General features: G+C 44.6%; 4 protein-coding genes and 1 long non-coding RNA gene across 6 annotated transcripts; 1 reads left to right on the top strand and 4 right to left on the bottom strand.

The window, feature by feature from the left end:
• Nucleotides 1–632: 632 nt before the first annotated feature.
• On the top strand, nucleotides 633–5,511 carry LOC139306438 (high affinity cGMP-specific 3',5'-cyclic phosphodiesterase 9A-like). The gene is made up of 15 exons (XM_070930296.1): nucleotides 633–777; nucleotides 839–949; nucleotides 1,329–1,478; nucleotides 2,005–2,044; nucleotides 2,126–2,228; nucleotides 2,411–2,550; nucleotides 2,642–2,701; nucleotides 2,781–2,958; nucleotides 3,384–3,506; nucleotides 3,606–3,698; nucleotides 3,911–3,978; nucleotides 4,057–4,159; nucleotides 4,372–4,476; nucleotides 4,646–4,792; nucleotides 5,419–5,511. The coding sequence occupies exons 1-15, from the start codon at nucleotides 633–635 to the stop codon at nucleotides 5,509–5,511; spliced, it is 1,659 nt and encodes a 552-aa protein (XP_070786397.1).
• A 3,003-nt stretch (nucleotides 5,512–8,514) lies between these two features.
• On the bottom strand, nucleotides 8,515–12,677 carry LOC139306607 (H(+)/Cl(-) exchange transporter 4). Of its 2 annotated transcripts, XM_070930507.1 has the most exons (9): nucleotides 12,513–12,677; nucleotides 11,750–11,872; nucleotides 11,363–11,569; nucleotides 11,094–11,174; nucleotides 10,433–10,978; nucleotides 10,004–10,190; nucleotides 9,283–9,681; nucleotides 8,969–9,185; nucleotides 8,515–8,605 (listed from the first exon to the last, which is right to left on the bottom strand). In XM_070930507.1, the coding sequence occupies exons 1-9, from the start codon at nucleotides 12,660–12,662 to the stop codon at nucleotides 8,515–8,517; spliced, it is 2,001 nt and encodes a 666-aa protein (XP_070786608.1). In that variant the 5' UTR covers nucleotides 12,663–12,677. The 2 variants fall into 2 exon arrangements, with proteins under 2 accessions (XP_070786608.1, XP_070786609.1); XM_070930508.1 differs by lacking the exon at nucleotides 11,094–11,174.
• Nucleotides 12,678–14,095: 1,418 nt separating this feature from the next.
• Nucleotides 14,096–17,360, bottom strand: LOC139306849 (uncharacterized). Its single transcript, XM_070930810.1, has 6 exons — nucleotides 17,159–17,360; nucleotides 16,753–17,010; nucleotides 15,810–16,112; nucleotides 15,438–15,707; nucleotides 15,183–15,266; nucleotides 14,096–15,013 (listed from the first exon to the last, which is right to left on the bottom strand). Exons 2-6 carry the CDS (start codon nucleotides 16,947–16,949, stop codon nucleotides 14,947–14,949), a joined length of 921 nt encoding a protein of 306 aa, XP_070786911.1. The 5' UTR covers nucleotides 16,950–17,010; nucleotides 17,159–17,360; the 3' UTR covers nucleotides 14,096–14,946.
• A 299-nt stretch (nucleotides 17,361–17,659) lies between these two features.
• LOC139306967 (uncharacterized) lies at nucleotides 17,660–18,712 on the bottom strand. The gene is made up of 3 exons (XR_011599558.1): nucleotides 18,495–18,712; nucleotides 17,853–18,116; nucleotides 17,660–17,760 (listed from the first exon to the last, which is right to left on the bottom strand). It is a non-coding gene; the product is annotated as an uncharacterized lncRNA (long non-coding RNA).
• Nucleotide 18,713: 1 nt separating this feature from the next.
• On the bottom strand, nucleotides 18,714–23,835 carry LOC139306437 (uncharacterized). The gene is made up of 6 exons (XM_070930295.1): nucleotides 23,539–23,835; nucleotides 22,899–23,140; nucleotides 20,171–20,605; nucleotides 19,336–19,782; nucleotides 18,769–18,947; nucleotides 18,714–18,721 (listed from the first exon to the last, which is right to left on the bottom strand). The coding sequence occupies exons 1-6, from the start codon at nucleotides 23,833–23,835 to the stop codon at nucleotides 18,714–18,716; spliced, it is 1,608 nt and encodes a 535-aa protein (XP_070786396.1).
• Nucleotides 23,836–24,131: the final 296 nt, after the last annotated feature.

Below are 24,131 nucleotides of genomic sequence, written 5' to 3'. Positions count from 1 at the left end.
TAAACTGAGAGTTAACGGTTATATTGATAACATACATTTGACAGAACTCCAGCTTTCTAACTTCGAGCTCAGAATTAGAGATAGTAATGCTACTTCATGTTAAGCTAGCCGGCCCGTTAAGTGACTTAACTAGCGTTACGTGTGTGCAGGTGAACGTTAAATGTCAAAACAGTTTATGTAGCGGTTAGCTTCTCCTGCTAGCACACTAGCTCGCTCCTAGCCAGCTTTTATCCAAAATAGAGTCAAGCTAGTGTTAGCTAAGCGAGCTAAGTTAGCTTGTTAAGTTACCTACGGCCACGGAGGAGCACCGTTAGCTGTAACGTTACTCACCTGTTTCCAGCGGGTTAATTAATAAGTTATTAATTCAGTGACCGGTTAGAGATTCACTCACCGGATGGACAAAATCGTTCCCAGAAAAAAGTCCGAAGTGGCGACGCTGCCTCCGGCCACAAACTACCGTTACTTCACATTACAGCCTGGCAATAACTCACTTCCCTGTGGTAGTTTATCTAAACTACTTGGCATTTAATCCTCACGCCATTTCAACGTCTAAAATCCCCAGTGGGCAAATCAAAAGTCATTCATTCTTGTTAAAGACAAAGACAAAATTATTATTTGCCATAAATCAGCGCATGTCCTGTGTCAGACGCCGTAGAGCCTGCGGTGAAGGAAGCCGCGGAATGGCGACACCTGCTGGCAGGACTGAGCAACAACACCTGCAGGACCAGGAGGGGACAGGATGGGTGGATGAGTGGGTGGGCTCTCTGTCAGCTGCAGGTGCCCCATTACAGATTCAAGGTGTCAGTGTCTAGAGGTCTCATTCTCATTTCTGGAGCAGGTCTCGTCCCACCTGGCTCTGGGATGACAACAAAAATCATTCATTTTATGGTTAACGGGAGGCTGGAGCAAGCAGAGTTTGGAGCCGACTGCTCTGCTGCAGAGGTCAAAGGTAAGAGAGAGGGCCTATAGTTTGTGACAACTGCTGATTTTAGAGATATAATCATAGTGTCAATTAATAAAAAATATGTGACAGCTGCTATTTCATTCAAACATTCCATTTAATCAGATATAGGGGTGTAAAAATGCAAGAGTGAACATTCCTGCTAATTTCATGGTCATGAATGTTCCTGTGGCTTCTGTGTAAGGACCTGACCTCCATGTGGCTTTGACAGGTTGAAGGGCTTTGTCCTCTTTTGTCATCTTGAGACAGGGATGAATAAACCAGCTGGGCCCTTGGCTTCTTGAATGGGGCCCTTGACCTTTAAAGACGATAAAGGCAAAACGTACTGGCAGTCTTATTTTTTATCAATCCTGAACTATCCTGTCAGATCTGTTCCGAGCGGCGGCAGAGGTGGGGCCTGACCACATCCTAAAGATGTACAAAACAAACGGCAGCGTGGTGAACATCTCCCCCCGGCTGGAAGCCAACAGCGAGGACTCGTACTACCGCCTGGAGGTGGTGGCGTCAGATCTTCAGAGTGAGCGACACCAAAATCTAAGACGTTCATTTTGGAATGAAAAATCTTTATTTGAGGGCCGCCTAAACAGATATTCTGATGTTTCTGATGGTGTTTTTAAATCTTTTTGAAACGAGCAGAGCCGTGAGCAGTGAGGTCACGTCCTCAGTGTCGTTTCTGGGAATTTAATAATTGATATATATAGATATCTATAAAAGATATATGCTTTTTCTTGTCAAGTGCTGGATGCTTTCACCAGTTCAGGCCTCTTAAAAGCCTTTAAATGAAACAATCTGAGAAGAAAGCATCACTGTTCACAGCCAGGCCGTTCATTTAAAAGCCAAAAAGATTGTAGGAACAACATGTGTATGTTGAGTCAGTAAGATGTGCAGCAGCTCACTTCTTCATCTATCACTCGCAGCTTAAACAGACGGAAAATCCCTGAAAGTCCTCAAACCTCCTTCAACCTTAAACTGCCTACTAATGAATAAAAAGTGACCACGGCACATTTCATTTCATCAGTCTTGTGTGTGTTTTGCGTGTGCAGGTGTGGGGATGCCGACAGAGCTGGACAACATGGAATACAGGCGAGTGCCTCCTGCGCAGGTGACTTATTGAAGCGTCGGGGTGTCAAAGGACTCACTGTTGTTTCCTGTCTCCGTCTTCAGGCTGCATCATCTGGAGAGCAAAGTCATTGAGGACGTGGGGAAGACTCCGGACATCATCTGTGAGCTGAAGAGCCAAGTGGAGTCTTTTAAGAGGAAGCTGGAGGTTCGTCACGTCTGCTGCAGAAACAGACTCCGACTCGACTGCAGAGCTTCAGGCTCCCTTCAGTTTCAGATCATTAGCTGTTAAAACTTCTTAAAGCCCTTCATTAATTAGAAGAAACATTTACGGCTTCACTTTGGTCTTACTCCACCTTAGTAATAAAGTCTCCTCTTCTTTTCTGTCAGAATGTGGTGCACCTGAGCTGGATGGGTCTATTCAAGGACGACAGCGACCACCAGCTCTCCAAGTTCTCCCCGAAACCCAAAACTCAGCTGAGCGTGCAGGAGGAGCACCAGCAAGTCCGCAGGAAGTTCCTCAACATGAGGTGACCTCGTCAGCACCCAAAACTCAACGTGTTGATGAGCAACATTCTGGTCCTCACAGTAGAGATTGATGTCTTTTCTGTGTTGCCGTAGCTCGCTGCAGGTGACAGAGAAAGTGAGGGAGCATCTGAAAACTCCCATGTTTGACAACTGGTGAGAACAAACACACATGACCACACTCTCAGACTCACGCACACACTCCCGTCACACCTGTGTGTGGTGTTGGTAACAGGCAGTGGGAGGAGGCGGAGATGCTGGTGCTCCTCCAGGTGATGTTCACAGACCTGGACTTCCTGACGGCGTTCCACATCGAGCTGAACGTCCTGCAGAACTTCCTGTTCGAGGTCTACTGCCACTACAACAACATCCCCTTCCACAACTTCAGGCACTGCTTCTGCGTCACTCAGATGGTACGAACAGGAGGAGGGAGTCAGACTGATCAGTGTTTCTGACAGGGAGGGGGCCAACAATGTATAGTGATGATACATATATCAGATAAGAGGAGTAAACTGCTGCTGCCTGCGAGCTCCGTCGACACCACATGGAACCCAGAGGAGAGCTATGTGCTGCTTTTTAAACACTGATTTCACAGAAATGAACTGATTTGACGTTTTTTGGATTTCTGGGGCCGATAACAAATATTTGTGGGACAACAGTTATGGCTGTTTTATAACCATATATAAGTGTATGAACTGAACTGTTTTGGCTTCCTTGAATTGAGTGACAAAGACAGCGTTACGGTTTTCATTCACAGTTATACTGAAGTACATTTCAGCGTATACAGCGGTGCTTTTAGTTCCTCACAGTTACATCCAGTTTGTCCGTCGCTCTGCAGATGTACGGGCTGATCTGGCTGACAGACCTCAGGAGTAAATTATCAAGGATCGACCTGTTCATCATGTTGACCTCGGCTCTGTGCCACGACCTCGACCACCCCGGCTACAACAACGTCTACCAGGTCACCTCACTGCCGTCCTGTTGGGGGTGTGAATCTGTGTCATAATCAAGGCGTTACTTTATTGTTAATCCGTATGGGCTTTTGTTTTATTTCACGCAGATCAATGCTCAGACAGACTTAGCTCTTCGCTACAACGACATTTCACCTCTGGAAAACCACCACTGTGCCGTCGCCTTCGGCATCCTGTCCAAGGTACAAAAACATGAAGCGTTACAGGATTTGATTGGAGATAGGCAGAATATTCAGATTACAGAGGAGCGAGAAAGTGGAACTTGAAATCAATTACAAGAACAAAGCGGTCATAAAACATTTTACCCTGCAAAGATTCAACTCAGACTTTCCCATTTGATGTAGCAGCTGTTTGAAACACATTCATCTGTTTTAAAAGGACTTTCTCTTTGCAGCCGGAGTGCAACGTCCTGAAAAACCTGACCTGCGATCAGTACAAACACATCCGAGGAGGAATGATCAAGTAAGACTCGAGCTGACTTCTTCCACGTGGATGTTGTGTCGCCTGTTCACTTTAAAGAATGACATACATTTATTTCAGATGCATTCTGGCCACCGACATGGCGAGACACAACGAAATTCTCAACAAGTTCAAAATCATGCAGCCGGTGTTCGACTTCACCAACAAGGACCACAAAGAAGTGGTAAAGAAGCCTTTTCTTTTCTCTCCTCAGTCTTCTCTCTGTTGACTTTTTAGTTCTCCCTCCACATTACAACAGCGAACACTACCCAGCCTTTTCTTTTTCCTTTGAAATACAAACAAGATTGTTAACTACTGCCACCATGTGGTGAGCGGCGGGGCAGACAGTTACTCTGGACAAAAGCGTCTTACCCGTGATTCTTACTCTGTTCCCAGCTGATGAAGATCATGGTGAAGGTGAGCGACATCTCCAACGAGGCGAGGCCGATGGCCGTGGCCGAGCCCTGGCTGGACTGTCTGCTGCAGGAGTTCTTCAACCAGGTGTTTACTCTCAGTTTACTGATCAGTACACAGGAAGTGAACCAAAAGAACTGGTTATACATGAAAACTTCTGTCCTCCTCTCCTTCTGAGACAGAAACAGGATCCTGAACTAAAACTTTGAAGAACTTTGATCAAAATGTTTGCCTTTGTTCTTGTTGTGTTGAGCAGAGCGACACAGAGAAGCTCAAAGGGCTTCCAGTGGCTCCTTTCATGGACCGAGACAAAGTGTCCAAACCGTCCTCTCAGACCAACTTCATCCGATTTGTCCTCCTGCCGCTCTTCACCGAGCTCACCAAGCTGTTCCCCTGTCTGGAGGTAAAACATCACCGCTGCTGCCTGAGAGACACTTCAACAAGCACAAACACCACATGGTTGGAATTTGAGGAGAAAAACTTTGAAGCATATTTAGTCTCAAGGTTCAGTCTTGACCTCAAACAGAAGTTAACAAAACAGACTCACTTCAAAGTCCAGATCGCAGCTTTCAAACACCACAAAATCTCTGTAGTAGTCAAGAACTTTAGATGGATGTTGAAGTATGACTTTTTTCCCCCCAAGGTCAAGAATGTACCTCGAGGCTTAGCTTTTAAGTCAACATGAACAACAAGTCCTTAAAGTGCTCAGAGAGAGAAATGGAGACCGGATTTGTTGACAGACTGGCTACTCCATCTGCTGCTGCTGTGGTATTAATCAATGAGGTTCATTTATAATGAAAGAGTTGATCAATTCTCAGGAATTTAATCATTTGAAAGCAGTTTGAAATATACCTTTTCTTTTTCAAAGTCAACATGTTATATATATATATTTTTTCTTGTTTTTGTGCATTAAAAACACTATTTTCAAAATATCTTTTGGTTAATAACAGTTCCACCTTAAAATGTAGAAAGTCAAACCCTGAGAATACGCCGAACATGTAACAGGTCTGCTGTCATGTCGTCGTGCAGCAACATATTCTGGAGCCGGTGCGACGAGCCCTGGAGTATTACTCTGACATGGAGAGAGCCAGCAAGGAGCAGGAGGGGACGACCAAAGCATGAGGAGGAGGAGGAGGAGGAGGAGGAGCAGCAGGAGGAGTTCTCCAGAATACATCCAGCTGTCAGTGTAGTTATGTTGTTGGGATTAAATGTTTGTTGATATAGAAATTGAGATGTGGCTTTCTGCGGGTGATGAGAATCATTCAAAGGTTGGTTTCTCGTTGGAAAAATGGATTACCTACTTCTCGTTTTGTCTGGACTGAGCTCACCTCGTCATGAGGTGAAACAGCTCCATCTAGTGGACAATTTTAATTTTTACAGTTTTCATTGCTTGTTTTGGTCTTTTCAAGGCGTTAATAAAGAACAACACAAGACGTTAAAACTCTTTTAAATCACCAAACATAATTGTTTTCTGTATGTTGATTTTATGAACACATCAATATAATCAGCCTGTTCAAACTTGAAAATTTCTTGCAATCTCTGGCTGTGTTTCACTATTTCACGATCAATAAAGATCTGCTTTTCTGCTCGGCGTGACACGACAGTATAGAAGTGGTAACAGAGTGATTTAAAGTGTCTTTAAATGCTAAAAGCATCAATGTGAAATATACAATGTCAACTCTGTGCACATTAAAAAAAGAAGCAAACTGAACCGTGTTTTTTCACCATCTGAAGGTAAATTGAAAGGTTTATTTTTCAATCACAAATTCAAAAAGAAAAGTGCAAATGTGTTTTCTGTACGAGTTATGCATCTGATAAATATTTAGAGGTCAAAATAAAAATAACCAGCGCTCAACATTAGTGTGTTTCAGACAGAAAGAAATTAAATTAAAAAACACAATAAATCTTCAATATGTACAACACAGTTCTTTTTTCAATACATTCTGTTGGCATTTAAAAACAAAACCTTGATCATTTGCTTCAAGAACATGGAGCGTGTTTTTATGAACAGTTAGCGGCTGGGAGCTCTGACCCATGCAGGTTATTCTTCACTACAACAAATACCGCGACGCAGGAAAAGACGAGGGGATACAAACACTGCATGTGCAGTCGAGGAGCAGGAACCAAAAACTTCTACTCCAGAACGTTTGTCCTTCATGTGATGATCTCTGCTGCTGCCTGACTGACTGTAAGAGTCTCCAGGTCTCCTTAATGAACAAAGGACGATATATATTCAGTGTCACTAACGGCAGGTATTTGTGTCATGTAATGAGAGCTTGTAGTACCAGTGGTTACTTGTTAAACTGGGAACAGATGTGTCGACTTTGAAACGATTCTCTTCTTCATTACGTTTGTAAAAGCTGACAATCATGAGAGAAGCCTGATCCAGGGTCACGACAGCCCAGACACACGTCCACCGACAGTTTTGATCCAGACTTTTGGAGACCAACGACAGCCAAAACAAAACGAGACAAGTACGCGCCCACTGCTGCCTTGTTCCCAGCACCTATGAAAGATTACGGAACCAACTGAATAAACCTACAAGACAGCACAGAGAAGAAATGTTGATTTAGCCTCTCTGCCTTTCCTTAACAGCGTGTGAACATTTGATTATAAGAAAACAATCACTATGCAGACTGAAAATATTGATGCACTGAATTCAGGGTTCCTGCCAATACAGATGTTTTTCCCGGATTTAAAATCTGTAAACCTCATTAGTATAATTCCGTGAGGTAACATGAGGTCAGAAGAAACTGTGGTTACTGTGGACTGGTCACACCCGGCCGACACCTGATCCGCTGAAGATCCCGCTTAACAGATGGATGTATAATAAATAATATCCACAAATCTCACAGTTTGACGTGCAATGAACCTGAGCCGGTTACCCAACACATTTGAAGGCTCATCATCAAATGAACACAAAATACCAACACAATGTTGAGAAGCATGTCTCCTGCAGTAAAAACAACATGTAGTGTTTCACACAGTTGGTGCCTTCAGGTCCAAGTGACAGAAACGGGTTGAATGGTGCCGCTGATGCATAAAAAAAAACATTAATACAGGCAGCATTTATAGAAATATGGCCGCAACACATAAAAAACAATTGTTAGCCCAAACACAAAGTGCAGCAGTCCCAAACTCTCCAACGTTAAATAAATCTGTGTTATAGACAGCTTATAAGAGAATAACAACTGGTCCCATTCATTTAAAGCATCAGTGACACTCTAGTACCAGTTCATCACAAAAACCAGCAGACCACTCAGACCTGAGGGCTCCTTCAACATCCAACAGCAGATTTAAAGATTTAGTGACATGAAACAGGCCAGTGTGTTCCAGCGTACTGTGACACTGTGCTCAGTCGTCAGGAGCTGCTACAACCGATGCAACCGGCTACATTAGAGCTGAAACAATTCATCAATCAACGCATTAGTGCCTGACAGAAAAATGTATCTGTAACAATTCTAATAACGGATTAATCTCTTACGTCAAAAACAACAACCTTGGTTTCAGTTAAGTATTTTCAAACACACCTTTTTTGACTGAGGTTCCCTCACGAACACGGGTCACCACGTGTGAGCCGAGGCTCTAAGCTAATACAAATACGTAGCAAAGAGCCTCGAGCCGCAGCAGTTCTTCCAGACATATTTTCATCATCACTAGAGATCATCAGAATCAAATTCATTTGACTTTGCAGGTCTGAGCAGACACCCTGTGGCTGCACTGACACACATCCTCACCTTCCACAACGCTGCTGCTTTCAGCCTCAGTGTTTCTGCCGAATTGTTGTATTTGAGCTGGCAGCACTAAACGAGTGACTGTGGGAGTGTTTGGCACTCTGAACGTTAAACTCTCAGCACTGTTGGCAACATGTGACAGCACGAGTTTCCAGATGATGATAGTAAAGAAAGGGTTTGAAAAGTCTTTACACTGAAGTAGAAGCATTCTGCCACTGGCTACATATTCCAGCGCAGTTACAGAAAACACATGCAGCGTGGTGTTGTGGTCACTGCAGGTTGGGACTTGCCTGTCAGGAGGTGGGAGGGACTTTTCACAGGTTGCAGTACAGTAGCGTCGCACCAGTTTCACCTATTTACACCGTCGGTGGAGTGAAGCTCGTCTCTCTTGCTAATTGAACATGATGGACTCCGGATCCTGGTTCATCATTTGAGCCATGTGTCGCAGAACATCCTTCTTGGTGATGATGCCCAGGAGACGCCTGAACAGACACACAGAGGGAAATAAACGTTATGTGACCAATATTTCCCACTGAGCGAGGTTAATGATCAACACCACTGTATTTAGCGCAGTCCTTTGCACAAAATGTCGTAATGTCACTTGCCCACCAGATGGAGCTGTTACACCTCAAAAGACAATAGATTTCATAATCAATGAATCTTTCATTAATCTAGCAAATCATTTCTGGTTCCATATTTGTACTACAGATATAATTACTTAACTTATCTTAAATGAGTCAGCGATACACATGCTTGTGAAATGGAATACTTCTTCAAACATCTTGAGCGAGTATCTTTCAGTATCTGCCCTCTTCATGGCACCTACTCCTGAGTCCTGTTCTTACCCGCTCCTGGTGACGAGACACTGGCGGAGGCCCAGCTTGCGGAAGATGTCCACCACCGTCTCCATGGGCGTGTGGTCGGTGACGGTGAAGGGGCTGAGGTTCAGGATGCGTCGCAGCTTCAGCGGCTGCGGGTTGCTGGCCGGCAGCTGCGGCGCATCCTCTGTGAAGTAGACCACCGAGCTGCTCACCACGCCGTCCTGCTTCTGACGGGCGTTTTCTGCGGACGGACAGGGGGAGACGTCTGTTTGCCTGGTTGGAAAATGAAAACTAATCTGGGCCCTGCTTTTGGTACTGAACTGGTTTGAACAACTTACTGATGGCGAGGGTGAGGTCCCGGCGCTGGACGAAGCCGATGAGCCGCTCCGACTCTCTGGACACGACCACCGGGAAGCCGTTATAATCGGTGTCTTTGATCAGCGTCTCGATGTCCTCCACTGTGGTAGTGTCCTGGGTGAGGACGGCCAGAGGGGGGTCGTTCCTGCGGGGCCGCATCACGTCGGTGGCCAGGGTGCGGTGGGTGAACTCGTCCCTGACGTCCAGGTAGGGGTAGCCGTTGAGCTGGATGTGCGACTCGTAGATGCCCTCCTTCCCGAAGGCGTCCGCCACCCACTTGCTGGTGACGGCGGCTGCCATCAGGGGGACGATGTACTCCAAACCGCCGGTGAGCTCGAACATGATGACCACCAGGGAGACGGTCATCCTGGTCACCCCGCCTGAGGGGACATAATCATAACTGGTTCACCACAGGAAAGGCACAGATGGGATGTGGGGCAAAAACACCCACCAGCTAATCAAACGTGAGGATTCTCCGTTTTACATCATTTTAAACTGAATATCTTCACGCTTTAAACTGTTGATGGAAACCAAAACATCTGAAGGTGTAAATTTGGCTAAGCCTGTGGAGTGTGGAGCAGTGTGGAGCCTGTGTGTGCCACTGGACTTCCTGTGTTAAAATATCAATGAATAAACTGATCATCCAAAAGTATTTAGGAATCAACCGATTTAGTCGTATGTCCATGTCACGTGTTCACTCACCCAGACAGGCGGCGGCTCCCACCATGGCGTAGAGTCCAGGTGTGACGCAGTCTGCGCCGGGCCGGCACCAGTTCTTGAAGATGATCCAGTCGTGGTGGTGGTACGCCATCTGCTCCACGGCGATCCCGACGATCCGTCCTGCGATAGCTCCGACCGCCATGCTGGGAATGAAGAGACCTGACGGGATCTGGAGAGGAAACAGAGCCGTCAAGAGGACGTCACACGCCAGGGTTACAAAAATCACCTGTCAGGTGAAACAGCACAGGTGGCTCTTTAAGTCTGGACAGGCCCGAACCTGGTTTTTAAGGACAAACCGGGATCGTTTGCGGCTCTTTAATTGGTAACATTATCATCGAGTTGAAGCAGTGACATGGAGAGTACGTACAGTATAAAACCAGATGAATTCATTCTCATCTTCCTCGTACTGACCTTCATGCCGAAGGTGAAGATGGTGATGAAGATCTTGAAGACGAGAGCGAGAGCGAGCTGCCATAGGGCGTTGTAGACCCCGGGCCCGGCGGGCCGGTCTGGGATGTCGTCCACCGGCCGACTCATGTTGGGGTTGTTGATATAGTCGCAGAGCTGTGACGACTCCAGCGCGCCGCAGTCGTTGAAGAGCTCGGAGATGAGCTCGCTGGTGCTGCGGCGGGTATACGGGTTGGGGAACGCCAGCACGGCAGTGATACCCGTCACAGCGATGACCTCTAGGACCGGGTACTTCCCCAGCTGGGTGGTCTTCCTCCGCCGGCACCAGGCGATGTTGGCCCGGATAAAGAGGGTCCCCCAGAGGCCGCCGAACACGCCCAGCAGGATGAAAGGGACCAGCTCGGCCATGTACCACGGCGTGTGGTACTCCACGTAGAAGAGCACCAGGCGGCTGTTGCCAAACGGATTGATGGAGCGCAGCGTGAAGGCGGCAACCAGGGCGGCGAAGAACGAACGCCACAAAGTCTTCAGAGGGAAGTAATAACTGACCTGCAGGAGAGACGGACGGGCGATTGTTTAGAGAAACATCAAGTGTTTTCTAGTGAAATAAGAAGAAACAATATCCAAACAGCTAGAAGAGAAAAGCTGCAGTCTTTAAACAAACCTCTTCCAGGCTGAACAGAACTCCTCCGATGGGCGCTCCAAAGGCCACCGACACTCCAGCTGCTGCTGCAGCTGATAACACCTGAAAGGTCAGAGGTCAGGGTCAGCAACAGTGCTTCCTGAGCGCCTGGTGGTTAAACTCTGTACCAACCACTCAACACATCTTTGGTATATTTAAACTTTGACTTAAGACTCGTGCTTCTTCTTTTGGGGTTTTATCTGTTGGGTCCCCCTTTTTCAAACAGCTGACCTGCACCATCAGCAGCGTACCTCTCGGCGCTTGCCCTCATTCTTGCTGTACTTGGAGAAGAGGCTGCAGAAGAGGTTTCCGCAGCAGCAGGCCACGTGGACCAGAGGGCCCTCCTTCCCCAGGCTGAGACCCGATGACACCGCCAGAACCAGGGTGACCGTCTTGATCAGCAGGGTCCATTTCCCCAGGTATCCCCGGATGATGAAGCCGCTGAGGATTGTCTTGATCTGCACAAAATATTGATATCTGTGAATATTCCTCACTGTGGAAAAGCAGGAAATGACAGTAACACCTGTGAGGGCTGCAACTAGCGATTACTTTCATCTTCTACAGTCTTGGTATTCGGTGTCAGGTTGGTTCAGGCCTTTTGTAGACCTGCATGGATCCTTGTCATGTGTTTCTCTCACCTCTGGGATTCCTGACCCGCAGGCATACGGAGCGAACACTCGCACCAGCGACACCGCCAGGAAGGAAAACAGCAGAGCCCACATAACGTACAGGAAGTAGTTCAACACGTACGCTCCGGCTCCCTGAGACAAGAAAGTCACGTAGAAGAAGTCAAACAGAGCAGTCACAAAAACATCCTTCTTCTCCCCTCTCACTCACGAGCATAGAGCATGGAGCATGGAGCATGGAGCATAGAGCATGGAGCATGGAGCATGGAGCATAGAGCATGGAGCATGGAGCATAGAGCATGGAGCATGGAGCATAGAGCATAGAGCATGGAGCATGGAGTGAGTCTTCATAATGAGGAGATATCTGAATATATAATTTCTTCATGGTCAAAGTGAGTCACACATGAGGAAACTTACAAATGTAGAGAGAAGACCTGATTTTTATTGTTTCCTTATAAAACAAACGGATTCCTCAATGAAATATCTTTTAAAACTGCTTTTGTTAAAAGTATAGCAGACATTTTTGCATTGTAATAAGATTATACAAAATTAAATACCACTTCCACTGGTGATGAAGCATTTCCCACACTCTTTAGATCTCGTGTTTTTATAAATGCTTTTGTCCACAATTACTTTACTTTTCATGTCTGCTACACTTATTTACCTAAAATGTCTCCTTTTCAAATGTGCTCTAAGTTAACTGACTTGGCTGCGACCTGACCCTGATGAGAACTTTTTCCGAGGATGTTTTATTTTGGTGAAAGCCAGGTCTGACCTCAGCGTGGCCCGTCATCAGCTCGGCCCACTTCTGCCACTGCGGACACTTGTCTCTGTCGTCGAAGGTCGTCTCATTGGACGTCCAGCAGCACTGCTCGTGGCTGTACCAGAAGGCCGACAGACACACACCTTCCTTCAGGTCTGTCATCCAGTCCACCGCCAGGTCAATCACTCCGGCCAGCGTCCCTGGAGAAACCACAACACAAGGAACCCAGCCAGACCAGTGAGTGTGACTTCATATAGACTGACACTCAGTAGGGAAGTGCGAATGAGTACAATCAGTTGTTTTGTCTTCTTCTGACTGACCTGAGAGCAGTCCGATGAGCAGCATCACCACCCATCCTGACCAGGCGTCTAGCAGGCTCTTGATCAGCTCCCAAATGGACTCTTTACTCTTACTGGTGATCTGGTAGACAAACAACAAGGAGATTTTATTTATTAGAAAATAACTTACCCAAGGAAACTGCTAAATAAGAAACATCAACAACTAGAAAACCTGGTCAGACCTTGCGGTGGCGATCCGTGTCTCTGGATTTCTCCCTCAGCCAGTCGATGGTGTGGAAGTCTTCATACGTGCCCACGTCAGGAAAAGGCTCGTCCAGGAAATCCATCAGGTTTCCAGCTCCATTCATCTCCTCTGTGGGCGTGGCACTGCTGACACCTGGCAGAGGGCACGTCATCAGACTGGGCTGCCTCACTTTTGAACAACCCGAATAAATTCAGTTTAAATTAATATAAAAACACAGAACGTTGACATTTGAGAGGCTGGAAGTTGACAGTTCGTGTGGTTGAAATAAATGTAATTATTCCTCGATAATCAAATTGTTTCAGATTAGCTTTCTGGCGATCAACTAAGTAATTGATAAACTAATAAGTTTAAGTAGCAATTCTCATTACCTTTACTTGAGAAATAATGACAAGAGTAAGTATTTCTCTGACTTGGATGCAATCACCGATGCACAACTCTCGATATTGATGATTATGAGGGGAACAATGTGTGGATTATTAACTGGCGTCTTCACCCTTTCATTTTGCAGGATTGATAAATATTCTTTCATGGGTTAAAATCCTCCTGCTGCCGCCTGTAGCCTTTCATCTGCTATATTACACATCACGTCGTGTTGACCGGTGTTTAATCTACAACATCACAGCTACGAACGAGTTCACAGAATACAGCTTTAACATGAAACACTGCAGATCGGGTACGTCAGCGGTTACAGCTAGCTGTATCCGCAGGCATTAGCATCTTCTCCTCTAGCTACGTTAGCTCGATAAAGTCGTCTTTTACCTTCACCGGCCTCCATGTTTCAGTCCGTCCTGACGACCGCGGGTGGAAGATGTTCCTTTTAAAAATAATAACTTATTGAATGTCGACTTTGTGATGCATTTTAGCTTTGACACGAAGAGAAATACACAGATAGGAGACAGCGACAGAGTGCTTCCCACAATGCACCTGTTCTGTCAGACTCACGTACATCCATCAGCTCACGTTGTACCAGACGTGCGGCAAAGATCGTCTCTTGTACAGATGAACGGAAAATGGAGAAAAGAAAAGACTGTTCAGTTGGGTTGTGCTTTTTTACTTTTAAACTTTTATTTACAAAAGTCAAACATTTAGTGGTGATATTTTAATACGCTATAACATAATTCTAATACATGTAAAACATAGATAAATATCTCAAAAGAATGTATTGGTATTAAACCAGGTCTGTTACTGGCACAAAGTCACCTGTATTTCATGCAACCAAAGGTTACCCATTGCAAGAAAACACTGATGACTTCAGTTTACAGTAAATGAGGTATTTGAATGAGGAAAAGCTCAGAAATATAGTCGTATAAAGAGAGGAGTGAACAAGCAGAAAAAGGACCATTATCTCTTTGCATTACTTCATTTAAAATCTCAACTAAAACACTATACTCATATTGACATTTTTAAGATCATCATCTTGAAATAATTTACTGTTATCGTAACAACGTTTTCCCCTGATCACACCTTTGTTGCATCATTACATGGAGATATCATTATAGATCATATCATTATTCTCGGCCTTGAACTGAACATGCATCCCAGAACACAAATATCACAAAATACAAAAAGATAAATTAGACCGACTCACAATATTGCTATAACAGTTATGGCCTCTTTTGGTTTTCCACAATAAAAAAAACAATTTACCATGATCCCAACAGAACAATCTGATGTGTAGAAATGAATAATCTGCAGTATCTAAAGAACAAGAGATAAGGCATGATCTCCAGGTAATTGATAAAAAAACACTGCTGGCTGCTCTTGGATCTTCTTGTCTAACCTGGTGTCACAAACTATTGACCACACAGTAATATTTTCATCTAATGGTCACTAGAAGACGGTTTACTATAAGACCATAAAACAATGATTCCCTGATCAGCACATTACCACACTGACGACTGGGTCACCATATTTCAAACTGCTTGTTTTCCTTAAAGGGTGTTCTGTCCACAATGTTGTTCCTGAAGAGTCTAGAAAAATACCAAAGCAGAGAGAGCACACGTCACTCATTCAGCCAGAACAACATGAGTATAATATACTATCAACTGAACTCATCTAAGATTATGAATCACTTCTCTGTAAGCCTAGGAGTACAAACGTCTTCATAAAAGAAGGGTGCGCTAATTAATGTCGGCTCACCGCACAGCGTCAATGGAGGGGTTGATGGAGACCAGTTGGAGTAACATGTCAGTCGAAGCATCAGTGATCTTATTGTGAGTCAGACTGTAACGTGCACACAAACACAAACAGTGACACAGTGCTACATGTACTACTGTACATTATATCAGCTGGCTGCTGGTGTAGGCAGTGAAGGTGCTTACCACTGCACCACCATGCCAGCACATTTATACATTTTAGTCACGTGAACACGTGTCTTTACAGTCTTACACTCACTCCAGGACTTGTACTTTGTGCAGATGTGCGATGAGTGTGAGCAGCAGCTCGTCAGTGAGCTCACAGTGACTGAGGTCCAGCTCTGTCAACCCTTCAGAGAAGTCCAGCATCAGGGCCAAAGCTCCACAGGCCCGCTGATCCAGTGTGGTGTGACTGAGGTCCAGTTCTCCATCCAGGGCTCTACACAGGGACACTGCCCGTCTCAATGTGTCCCCCTCAATGTTCACAGGAACCAGGGACACCAGCTGGAGGAGGACAGTTTTACTGGCTCTAAACAAGAGAATCAGAGCAAATACCAGACTGTTAAGATGCATAAACATGAATGAAAACAAGCCTCTTCTCTGGTTTAGGTCATTTTGTGGTCTTTCCTACTTGAGGAGGACTCTGTCCAGGACAGGAAACAGCAGGTCCAGTCCGCTGTCCTCCACCTCACAGTCCTGCAGGTCGAGCTTTGTGTCCTGGTTGCTGTGTCTCAGGACGGTAGAGACGGCCCTGCAGTCATCACCAGTCAGACTGAGAGTCTCACTCTGCTGCTCCTCCAGCAGCTCCACACAGGTGGAGCAGGACAGATCCAGCCTGTGCTGCACAGTCCTGAGCAGGCTGACTGCTGCCCCCTGCTGGGCGTCAGAGGCAGCGCAGCAGCGGACAAACCTCAGCAGCAGATTCCTGTCGACACTGGTTGGAAAATCCATTCCAAAATAAAAAGTAAACATATAATTTCATTGATCGGTTACCAATATAATCTGCAGATTAACAAACACCACAAATAATATAAGTTAAAGGATAATTATATTTCTTTTGTCCTTCATTTTTTATCACTAATGACATCATAGAGCGAAGATCTGTCAACATTGTGACATCAGTAGCAAGCGTTGTGATTGGTCAGATGATCAGACCTTCATGTTAGACAAAACGAAGGCAAACAGTAAAATAATTACCCAAACTGTCCGCTGTAAACATCCATCACAGTTCCCCACTTCCTGCTTCAAATATGTCCAACTGTACTGACTGGAGCTCTGCACATACAGTTTTACTGACATTTCAAGGCTCACTTTCAGTGTGACCTCCACATGGTGGACTACAATGTTATTATTACTGAAAGAATGATGGACAAAACTACTAACAACCAATTAGTAATGAACCAGAATTATCTATTCAGTGTTGCCACTGTGGTGATGGCAGCTTGGTGAAGTAGCCGAAAGTGAAGCAGTCTAAGTATCTTGGTGTCACCAAAGATACTTTAAATTATTCATTTTTATGGAGCATTTAAGAAAATCACAGGTACAGCACTGAGAAACGAGCACTAATGTCTGACCTGAGTCGAGAAACTTTGTCCAGTGTAAAGAGGATGGACTTTATTTCCCCTGTTGGTATGGAGGTCCACAGGAGGTTCAGTTGAACTCTGTCACTGTGTTTGAGGGTGAAGATCAGAGCCGCACAGTCCACCAAGTCCATCTCTCTGCAGGTCAGGTCGATCACGTGATCCATTGACCTCAGTAAACTGGGTATCATGGGACGGGCACGAGCTTTATGGATCTCTCTGATGGCAGTCAACACAAAGTTGGGACAGGGCCTGAAAGCACGAAGTGTATTCACCGGGACGCTTTGATTAGCAATATAATTGACAAACTGCTGAAAAACAGAAGTGACAATAACACATTTACAAATGATTAAATAGGATCAGCTGTATGTCTGTATCAGGTAAAAGGTTAACTGATCACCTTTTAAATACAATCCTGTCCAGAAAGGGAAGCAGACGAGTGAAGCTCTCCTGTAGGACGCGGTTCTTCCTCAGGTTCACAGTGATGGTCTGAGCTGACGACTGCTGCAGCAGAGAGTGAAGAAGCTCCCAGTTCAGACAGCACGAGGTCAGGTCGCCACCAACCTTACTCAAGAAGGACAAGGTCAAGTCCTTGTCCTGGAGTTCACTGACGAGGGCAAGTAGCTGCTGGGAAACCTTCTCACTCAGTCTGCAGATACAAATATATGAATATATCTTAGAAAAGTAAATTATTAATACATTTTCATTCATTAGTGTGTGTTTATAAGGCTCAGGAAAGACTTTTACTTGATTGTTAAAGGGCCATCATGAAGCAGCAGAGGAATCAGACCCTGAGCAGGGACGCAGAACTCAGTCAGGTCTAACCGTCTGACTGCCCAGTATCTCAGCAGGGAAGCCAAACTACTGACAACCTTCAACAGTACTCTGTCTGATGGTTGGACTCTCTTTGGGGCAACAGAAAGCTCTTCAACAGCCAACGGACAGGCCACCCTGCCACTCCTTACCCATCGACAGAGCAGCAAGGCCATATCATTGGAAAGCCTGATAATCAACAGACAGAGAGAAAACATTCACCACTAACTGGACAAGGTGGTGTTACAAGAACAGAAGCCAGGAATTATATAAATGCAGACCTCAGACTGTGGAGTCGTGTTGTAAACCTAAGGAGGAGGGAGGCTGCTCTGACAGACAACTTTCTGAGTGTGAGGTTGAGATCCACATTAAAGCCACAAAGTCCAAGAACTCTCCCCGCAGACCGGCAGGTTTTCCTGCTCAAGTATCCTGTTAACAGCAGGGTGAAGCCCAGGAGCTGCAGCACAGAGACCAACTGCTCGGCCTCCTCTCTGGATCTCACAGAGATGATCGTACACACTCTCTGGAAGAACTCTGGATCACAGCTACAACACAACATTACAGATGAAGTGTGAAACAGCAAAGGCATACTGCATGACAAACCATCTAATGTACAGTGTCTTTCATCAAGGATTTCAGAAATTTAAAGGAAACACACACAGTAGGACGAAATCGTCTAATTGTATGTGTGTTATTAGCTGTGATAATATCCAACTATGTTAAAATACTGTTCATTGCTAAATAATTACTGAACTGACAAATGGTATTCAGCTCATCCACAATATGTTGGTTTGTAAATGACATTCAATTAACTTCTTTCAAAACACTGGAGATTACACTATGGAATTGTTTTAGAAACATTTTAATAATAGAAAAAGTAATCCACATATTATTATTAAATATACAGTATTTCTCTAACTTACCTGAGCTGTGAGATATAAGGCAGACACTGGAGGAAACTCCTCACTTCACTCTCTTCATGTGGGCTGCCTGTCAGCTCCACTGGTTTCTTCTCTGATTGGAGTTTCAGCACTTCCAGGAGGACGGAGGTCTTTCTCTGTGAGAGGTCTATGGACCAGACTGCAGGAGCTGACTGGACAACTGACTGTAATGATGGAAGGACACTCAAGCCTGTTTTAGTTTCATAGTCCTTCACGTGGGAGAATATATCCAGCAGGATATCACTCTGATAAATGCCATCATCATCATCATCATCATCCATGTATCTCTCATCAACAGGGAATGTTTTGTATCTGCACAGTGATGACAGCAGCTCCAGTGTCTTCTCTCCTGTCTCCTGTTCTCTCTCTGCTGCTGCACAGAACAGATTCCCAAAGAACTCTGCTTCACTTGAGAGTCTATACCAGGGAGATAAACTGGAACGAGAATTGAACATCTTGTTATAATATGATGTCGACAGCAGAAAAAGAGCCATGCCTTACTGATATGGAGTGTATCTACTAAAAGACTACAAATACCTGCCAAGGAGCATAAAACAGTCAAATCAACCAGCCTGAGATTCAAGTGACAATGCTTTGAACAGGGTTTTATGTGGATGTTGGAAGACTTTTACTGAATGAAATCCTTCACAAAATGTTTAAAGAACCAGGAAAGTCAGGCTACAGAGGTGTACCCTCACCCCTGTATCCACAGATTGTATGTTATACAGGAACATCACTCCTGAACCAACAGTGAGCTGCTGTAGATGTAAGAACACAAGTCCACAAATGTACACTGAAGTCATATGAAGTACAGTCCATTTACCTGAGCTGTGAGATATAAGGCAGACACTGGAGGAAACTCCTCACTTCACTCTCTTCATGTCGGCTGCCTCTCAGCACCACTGGTTTCTTCTCTGATTGGAGTTTCAGCACTTCCAGGAGGACGGAGGTCTTTCTCTGTGAGAGGTCTATGGACCAGACTGCAGGAGCTGACTGGACAACTGACTGTAATGATGGAAGGACACTCAAGCCTGTTTTAGTTTCATAGTCCTTCACGTGGGAGAACATATCCAGCAGGAAATCACTCTGATAAATGTCATCATCATCATCATCCATGTATCTCTCATCAAGAGGGAATGTTTTGTATCTGCACAGTGATGACAGCAGCTCCAGTGTCTTCTCTCCTGTCTCCTGTTCTCTCTCTGCTGCTGCACAGAACAGATTCCCAAAGAACTCTGCTTCACTTGAGAGTCCACACCAGGGAGATAAACTGGAACGAGAATTGAACATCTTGTTATAATATGATGTCGACAGCAGAAAAAGAGCCATGCCTTACTGATATGGAGTGTATCTACTAAAAGACTACAAATACCTGCCAAGGAGCATAAAACAGTCAAATCAACCAGCCTGAGATTCAAGTGACAATGCTTTGAACAGGGTTTTATGTGGATGTTGGAAGACTTTTACTGAATGAAATCCTTCACAAAATGTTTAAAGAACCAGGAAAGTCAGGCTACAGAGGTGTACCCTCACCCCTGTATCCACAGATTGTATGTTATACAGGAACATCACTCCTGAACCAACAGTGAGCTGCTGTAGATGTAAGAACACAAGTCCACAAATGTACACTGAAGTCATATGAAGTACAGTCCATTTACCTGAGCTGTGAGATATAAGGCAGACACTGGAGGAAACTCCTCACTTCACTCTCTTCATGTGGGCTGCCTGTCAGCTCCACTGGTTTCTTCTCTGATTGGAGTTTCAGCACTTCCAGGAGGACGGAGGTCTTTCTCTGTGAGAGGTCTATGGACCAGACTGCAGGAGCTGACTGGAAAAGAGGCCTCAGATTTGGAATGACACTTGAACGCCCCTCAGTCTCAGCATGTTGATAAAAGTCAAGAAGGATGTTATGTAAGTCAGTGTTAACAGAAAACAACGAGAGGAGCGTATTCACTACACTGTGAAAGCTTTCTCCTCCATGAAGTGCAGCTCTAAGGCATAAGTCCAGTAACAGCCGCTTTTCTTCCCTCTCCAGCGTCCCATGATACTGCTCCTGGTCCTGTAATCCTGGCCCTCTGCAGGTCCTCCTGAAGCTGCATGGTAACAAACACATGTATGAAACAGTACATGTTGTGTCAAACCGTATCAAACTAAAATCTCAGGGCATACAGTTGTAAACATACAGTCATGGAAAAAATTATTAGACCACCCTTGTTTTCTTCAATTTCTTGTTCATTTTAATGCCTGGTACCACTAAAGGTACATTTGTTTGGACAAATATAATGATAACAACAAAAATAGCTCATAAGAGTTTAATTTAAGAGCTGATATCTAGCCATTTTCCATGGTTTTCTTGATAATAACCAAAATCACTTAAGTTCTTACATCAATAGCTATGGCATTGTACTGCCAAAAACAGTGCTTTTAGGCATTCCATGTTTTCTTTTCTGTCTGTTTTAGTCACATGATACACACAGGAGTTAGTACTTGATTGCATAACCATTGTTTTTGATGACTGCAGCCATGCGTCTTGGCATGCTCTCCACCAGCTTCTGACATTGTTCTGCTGTCACAGCAGCCCATTCCTGTTGCACAAATTCAAACAAATTTGCTTTGTTTTTGGGCTTGTGGTTCTCCATTTTGAGTTTGATGATTTTCCACAGGTTTTCCATTGGATTTAGATCTGGTGATTGAGCAGGCCAAGGCATGGTTCGAATGTTCTGGTTCTCCATCCAGGCTTTAACTGACCTTGCCGTGTGGCAAGGGGCATTGTCTTGTTGGAAAATCCAGTCATTCGAGGCAGGAAAGAGTTTTCCAGCTGATGGAAGAAGACTGTTTTCAAGAGTAGCCCTGTACATGACCTGGTTCATTCGCCCTTCACACAATTGCATTTGCCCTGTTCCACCCATACTGAAACAACCCCAGATCATCACTGATCCACCCCCATGTTTTACTGTAGGGGCAAGACAGTCTGGTTTGTAGGCTTCTCCAGGCTTCCTCCTAACCATTAAGTTGGCTGGAGTGGGCATCAACTCAAAATTGGATTCATCACTGAAGAGAACCTTAGCCCAATCATCAACAGTCCAATCCTTGTGATCCCTAGCAAAGAGTAACCGGGCCTTCCTCTGCCTTTCGTTGATGAAGGGCTTCTTCCGTGCCCTGTGTGACTTCAGACCAGCTTCAAGAAGTCGGTTTCGAACTGTCCTTGCCGAACAAGTCACAATTTTCGACAGTGCCCACTCATTTTTAAGCTCCTTGGAGGTCTGACGACGATTCCTGACACAGGAACGGATGAGTGCACGGTCATCTCGTGGGGTAGAAAGACGTTTCCTGCCTCGACCAGCTAGCAATTTGGTGGTACCATGTTCGTCTTGTTTTTTCTTGGTGTAATGAACGGCTGTCTTGGAGATCTTCAGTTTTTTGGCTACCTGTCTCTCACTCATGCCATTTTCCAGCAGTGCCAAGATGGCTGCCTTTGTGGCTTCACATAATTCTTTTGTTTTAGGCATTATGTGAGAGCTGACAACTTCTGAGTTGTGCTACGGCTTGAATGTTAGCAGGAAACCAACCCAGGCCTTTGCATGTGCAGTGCTGCTTATGACATGAAATGGCCTCTTATATACCCTGGGAATACAATTAAGCTTAAGCATGTCAAATAGGACATAAAGTATTATGTAATCAGCTGCATTTTTTGTCGTGTTCATTGTATTCTTCAGGTAATATACCTTTAGTGGTACCAGGCATTAAAATTAACAAGTAATTGAAGAAAACAAGGGTGGTCTAATAATTTTTTCCATGACTGTATATACTGTCAACACTGTGACGATGTTAGATATAAAGGGGAAGGGGAAAACCATCTGGGTGGCACCGCAAGAGACAAAAGTTCAGATTCATCCTGCACAATGAGGCCTGTCTGAATTTGCAAAGTTTAGTTCTGAACTTCATTAGTAGTTTACGATTCCCAACTCATTGTACTATACTGCTTCACCTGATCACTGCAGACCATGTGAACTCGTTCTTCAGTTCAGCAGCTTTTCTCTCATAATTTCTGCTGTGCGTTAAGGCTGAGTGTCCACCCTCTGTCACACAGTCAAGACTTTACTCCTTTAAGTCAGCCACAAAAACAAGATTTCTGAATAGAATGGATGTAGAAAACACCCTCTCAGAGATTTTTTCACTCAGTAACAAGTTAATTATCTGAAAACTGGCTCAAATTTGGTGAGTTAAAAATCTTTTACCATTATTTCTCTTTGTAATATTTAGTTTTAGAGGCAGTGATAGCCTAATGAAGTCTCTCCCCCTCCTCACCTAAAAATAAGGATTTCCATTTCAACATTGACGGTTATGTGTATGATTCAGCATTACAGAAAAACAAAAGCTACATACGTGAGTGAGCTGATGTATGGCAAAGCCTGTAAGAGGGACTCGCACAGACTTTGGCAGACAGGAGTTGTCCTATCCCAGTGGAGGCAGACATTGACTTTTGTAGAGATCTTCTGCATGACTTTTACTGCTCTTTCAAACAGCTGTCTTTTACCCTCAACTGGAAGGTGCAACTGATTTCCATCAAGTCCAAGTAATCTGATGTGGTCCATCTGCCCTTCACTGAGAAGGAAACTCTTCCACAGCTGGCGTGGGAGAGGGTCACACCTATCATTTGAAAAATAACCAGAGATCATTTGTTCATTATAAAAGTAATAGAGTAGAGTAACAGTTAAGTATTATTATTAAAACGGTTGTTCAGGTAAATAAGCTACAGCAGAAGTACCACACTTTATTTCCCTGAATAATTTCCAATACATTTTTACACCATCTATTCTATTCACCATTCTATTTTGTCATCCTCATTGCCTCTTATTAATTAATAGAAATTAGTGGTTACACATGAAAAGTACATATTTCGTAACCTAAGTAATGTGACACTTAAAACACATGCTCACACATACCATTGGACATTTTGAAGGCATCCAAATAGTAGTCTCATTCCTTGTTCTGACACCATGACGTCCTCGAGGTTCAGCCGTACTTTCCTCTCCTTCGACTGAGCGACCACATAGGCCACAGCACAGCAGGGGTAAGGATCGAGAGTCTCTCTACTGAGATCAAGATGATAGTTCAGTTTGTCCAGAAAGTAGATGCATGCCTCAGGACACTGGGACTCATACAAGCACTGGCATAAGAACAGTATGTCCGCATCAAGCCCACTGTCCTCAGTGTCAGCCTCATTGTTCTGACACAGACACAGGGAAAATGTGGCTATTAGTTCCTCGAAGAACCAGTTGGATGTATTCTTGAGCTCCTCAGCTGGAACCAGACACTTCATCAAACTAGGGTTTTTCAGATTCAACAATCGACACGTGAAAGGGATCAGATGTTTCATGTGTTTCATCTCCTCAGTGAGGCATTGCTGAAAAACATCCTTGATTTTATCTGGATTCTTCAAAAGCCACAGTGCTGCAAAAAACTCCTGCATTGTGTAATGGAGAAATGCATATGTGGTTATTGTCTCAGTGTGGGCGACTTTGATATCAAGTGGTTTCAGGAAGGACAGGACACAGTTGTCTTGAAAGGGCAGGTTTGTCAAGTTCACAGTTTTTCCTTCAGCTGCATGAAAAGCAA

The sequence above is a fragment of the Enoplosus armatus genome, chromosome 24 (assembly GCF_043641665.1).
Source record: "Enoplosus armatus isolate fEnoArm2 chromosome 24, fEnoArm2.hap1, whole genome shotgun sequence".
Lineage (NCBI taxonomy): Eukaryota > Metazoa > Chordata > Actinopteri > Centrarchiformes > Enoplosidae > Enoplosus > Enoplosus armatus.
The sequence above is the reverse complement of the archived record's forward strand: the minus strand, read 5'-3'. Positions and strand labels throughout refer to the sequence as shown.

Excerpts from the sequence above, each read along its gene's own strand:
- LOC139306607 (XM_070930507.1), bottom strand. The coding sequence starts at position 12,662 with ATGACAGACCTGAAGGAAGGTGTGTGTCTGTCGGCCTTCTGGTACAGC. Across the intron at positions 10,979-11,093 it reads TTCTGTTCAGCCTGGAAGAG|GTCAGTTATTACTTCCCTCT; the intron begins GTTTGTTTAAAG and ends TCTCTCCTGCAG. Across the intron at positions 8,606-8,968 it reads TGTCTCGTCACCAGGAGCGG|GCGTCTCCTGGGCATCATCA; the intron begins GTAAGAACAGGA and ends GTGTCTGTTCAG.
- LOC139306849 (XM_070930810.1), bottom strand. The coding sequence starts at position 16,949 with ATGATACCCAGTTTACTGAGGTCAATGGATCACGTGATCGACCTGACC. Across the intron at positions 16,113-16,752 it reads GACAAAGTTTCTCGACTCAG|TGTCGACAGGAATCTGCTGC; the intron begins GTCAGACATTAG and ends TTTTCCAACCAG. Across the intron at positions 15,267-15,437 it reads CACAAAGTACAAGTCCTGGA|TCTGACTCACAATAAGATCA; the intron begins GTGAGTGTAAGA and ends TGCACGTTACAG.
- LOC139306437 (XM_070930295.1), bottom strand. The coding sequence starts at position 23,835 with ATGAAGTGTCTGGTTCCAGCTGAGGAGCTCAAGAATACATCCAACTGG. Across the intron at positions 23,141-23,538 it reads CTCAGTCGAAGGAGAGGAAA|CTGTGGAAGAGTTTCCTTCT; the intron begins GTACGGCTGAAC and ends CTCCCACGCCAG. Across the intron at positions 20,606-22,898 it reads CCATACATCAGCTCACTCAC|CTTCAGGAGGACCTGCAGAG; the intron begins GTATGTAGCTTT and ends GTTACCATGCAG.
- LOC139306438 (XM_070930296.1), top strand. The coding sequence starts at position 633 with ATGTCCTGTGTCAGACGCCGTAGAGCCTGCGGTGAAGGAAGCCGCGGA. Across the intron at positions 2,959-3,383 it reads GCTTCTGCGTCACTCAGATG|ATGTACGGGCTGATCTGGCT; the intron begins GTACGAACAGGA and ends GTCGCTCTGCAG. Across the intron at positions 3,507-3,605 it reads GCTACAACAACGTCTACCAG|ATCAATGCTCAGACAGACTT; the intron begins GTCACCTCACTG and ends TATTTCACGCAG.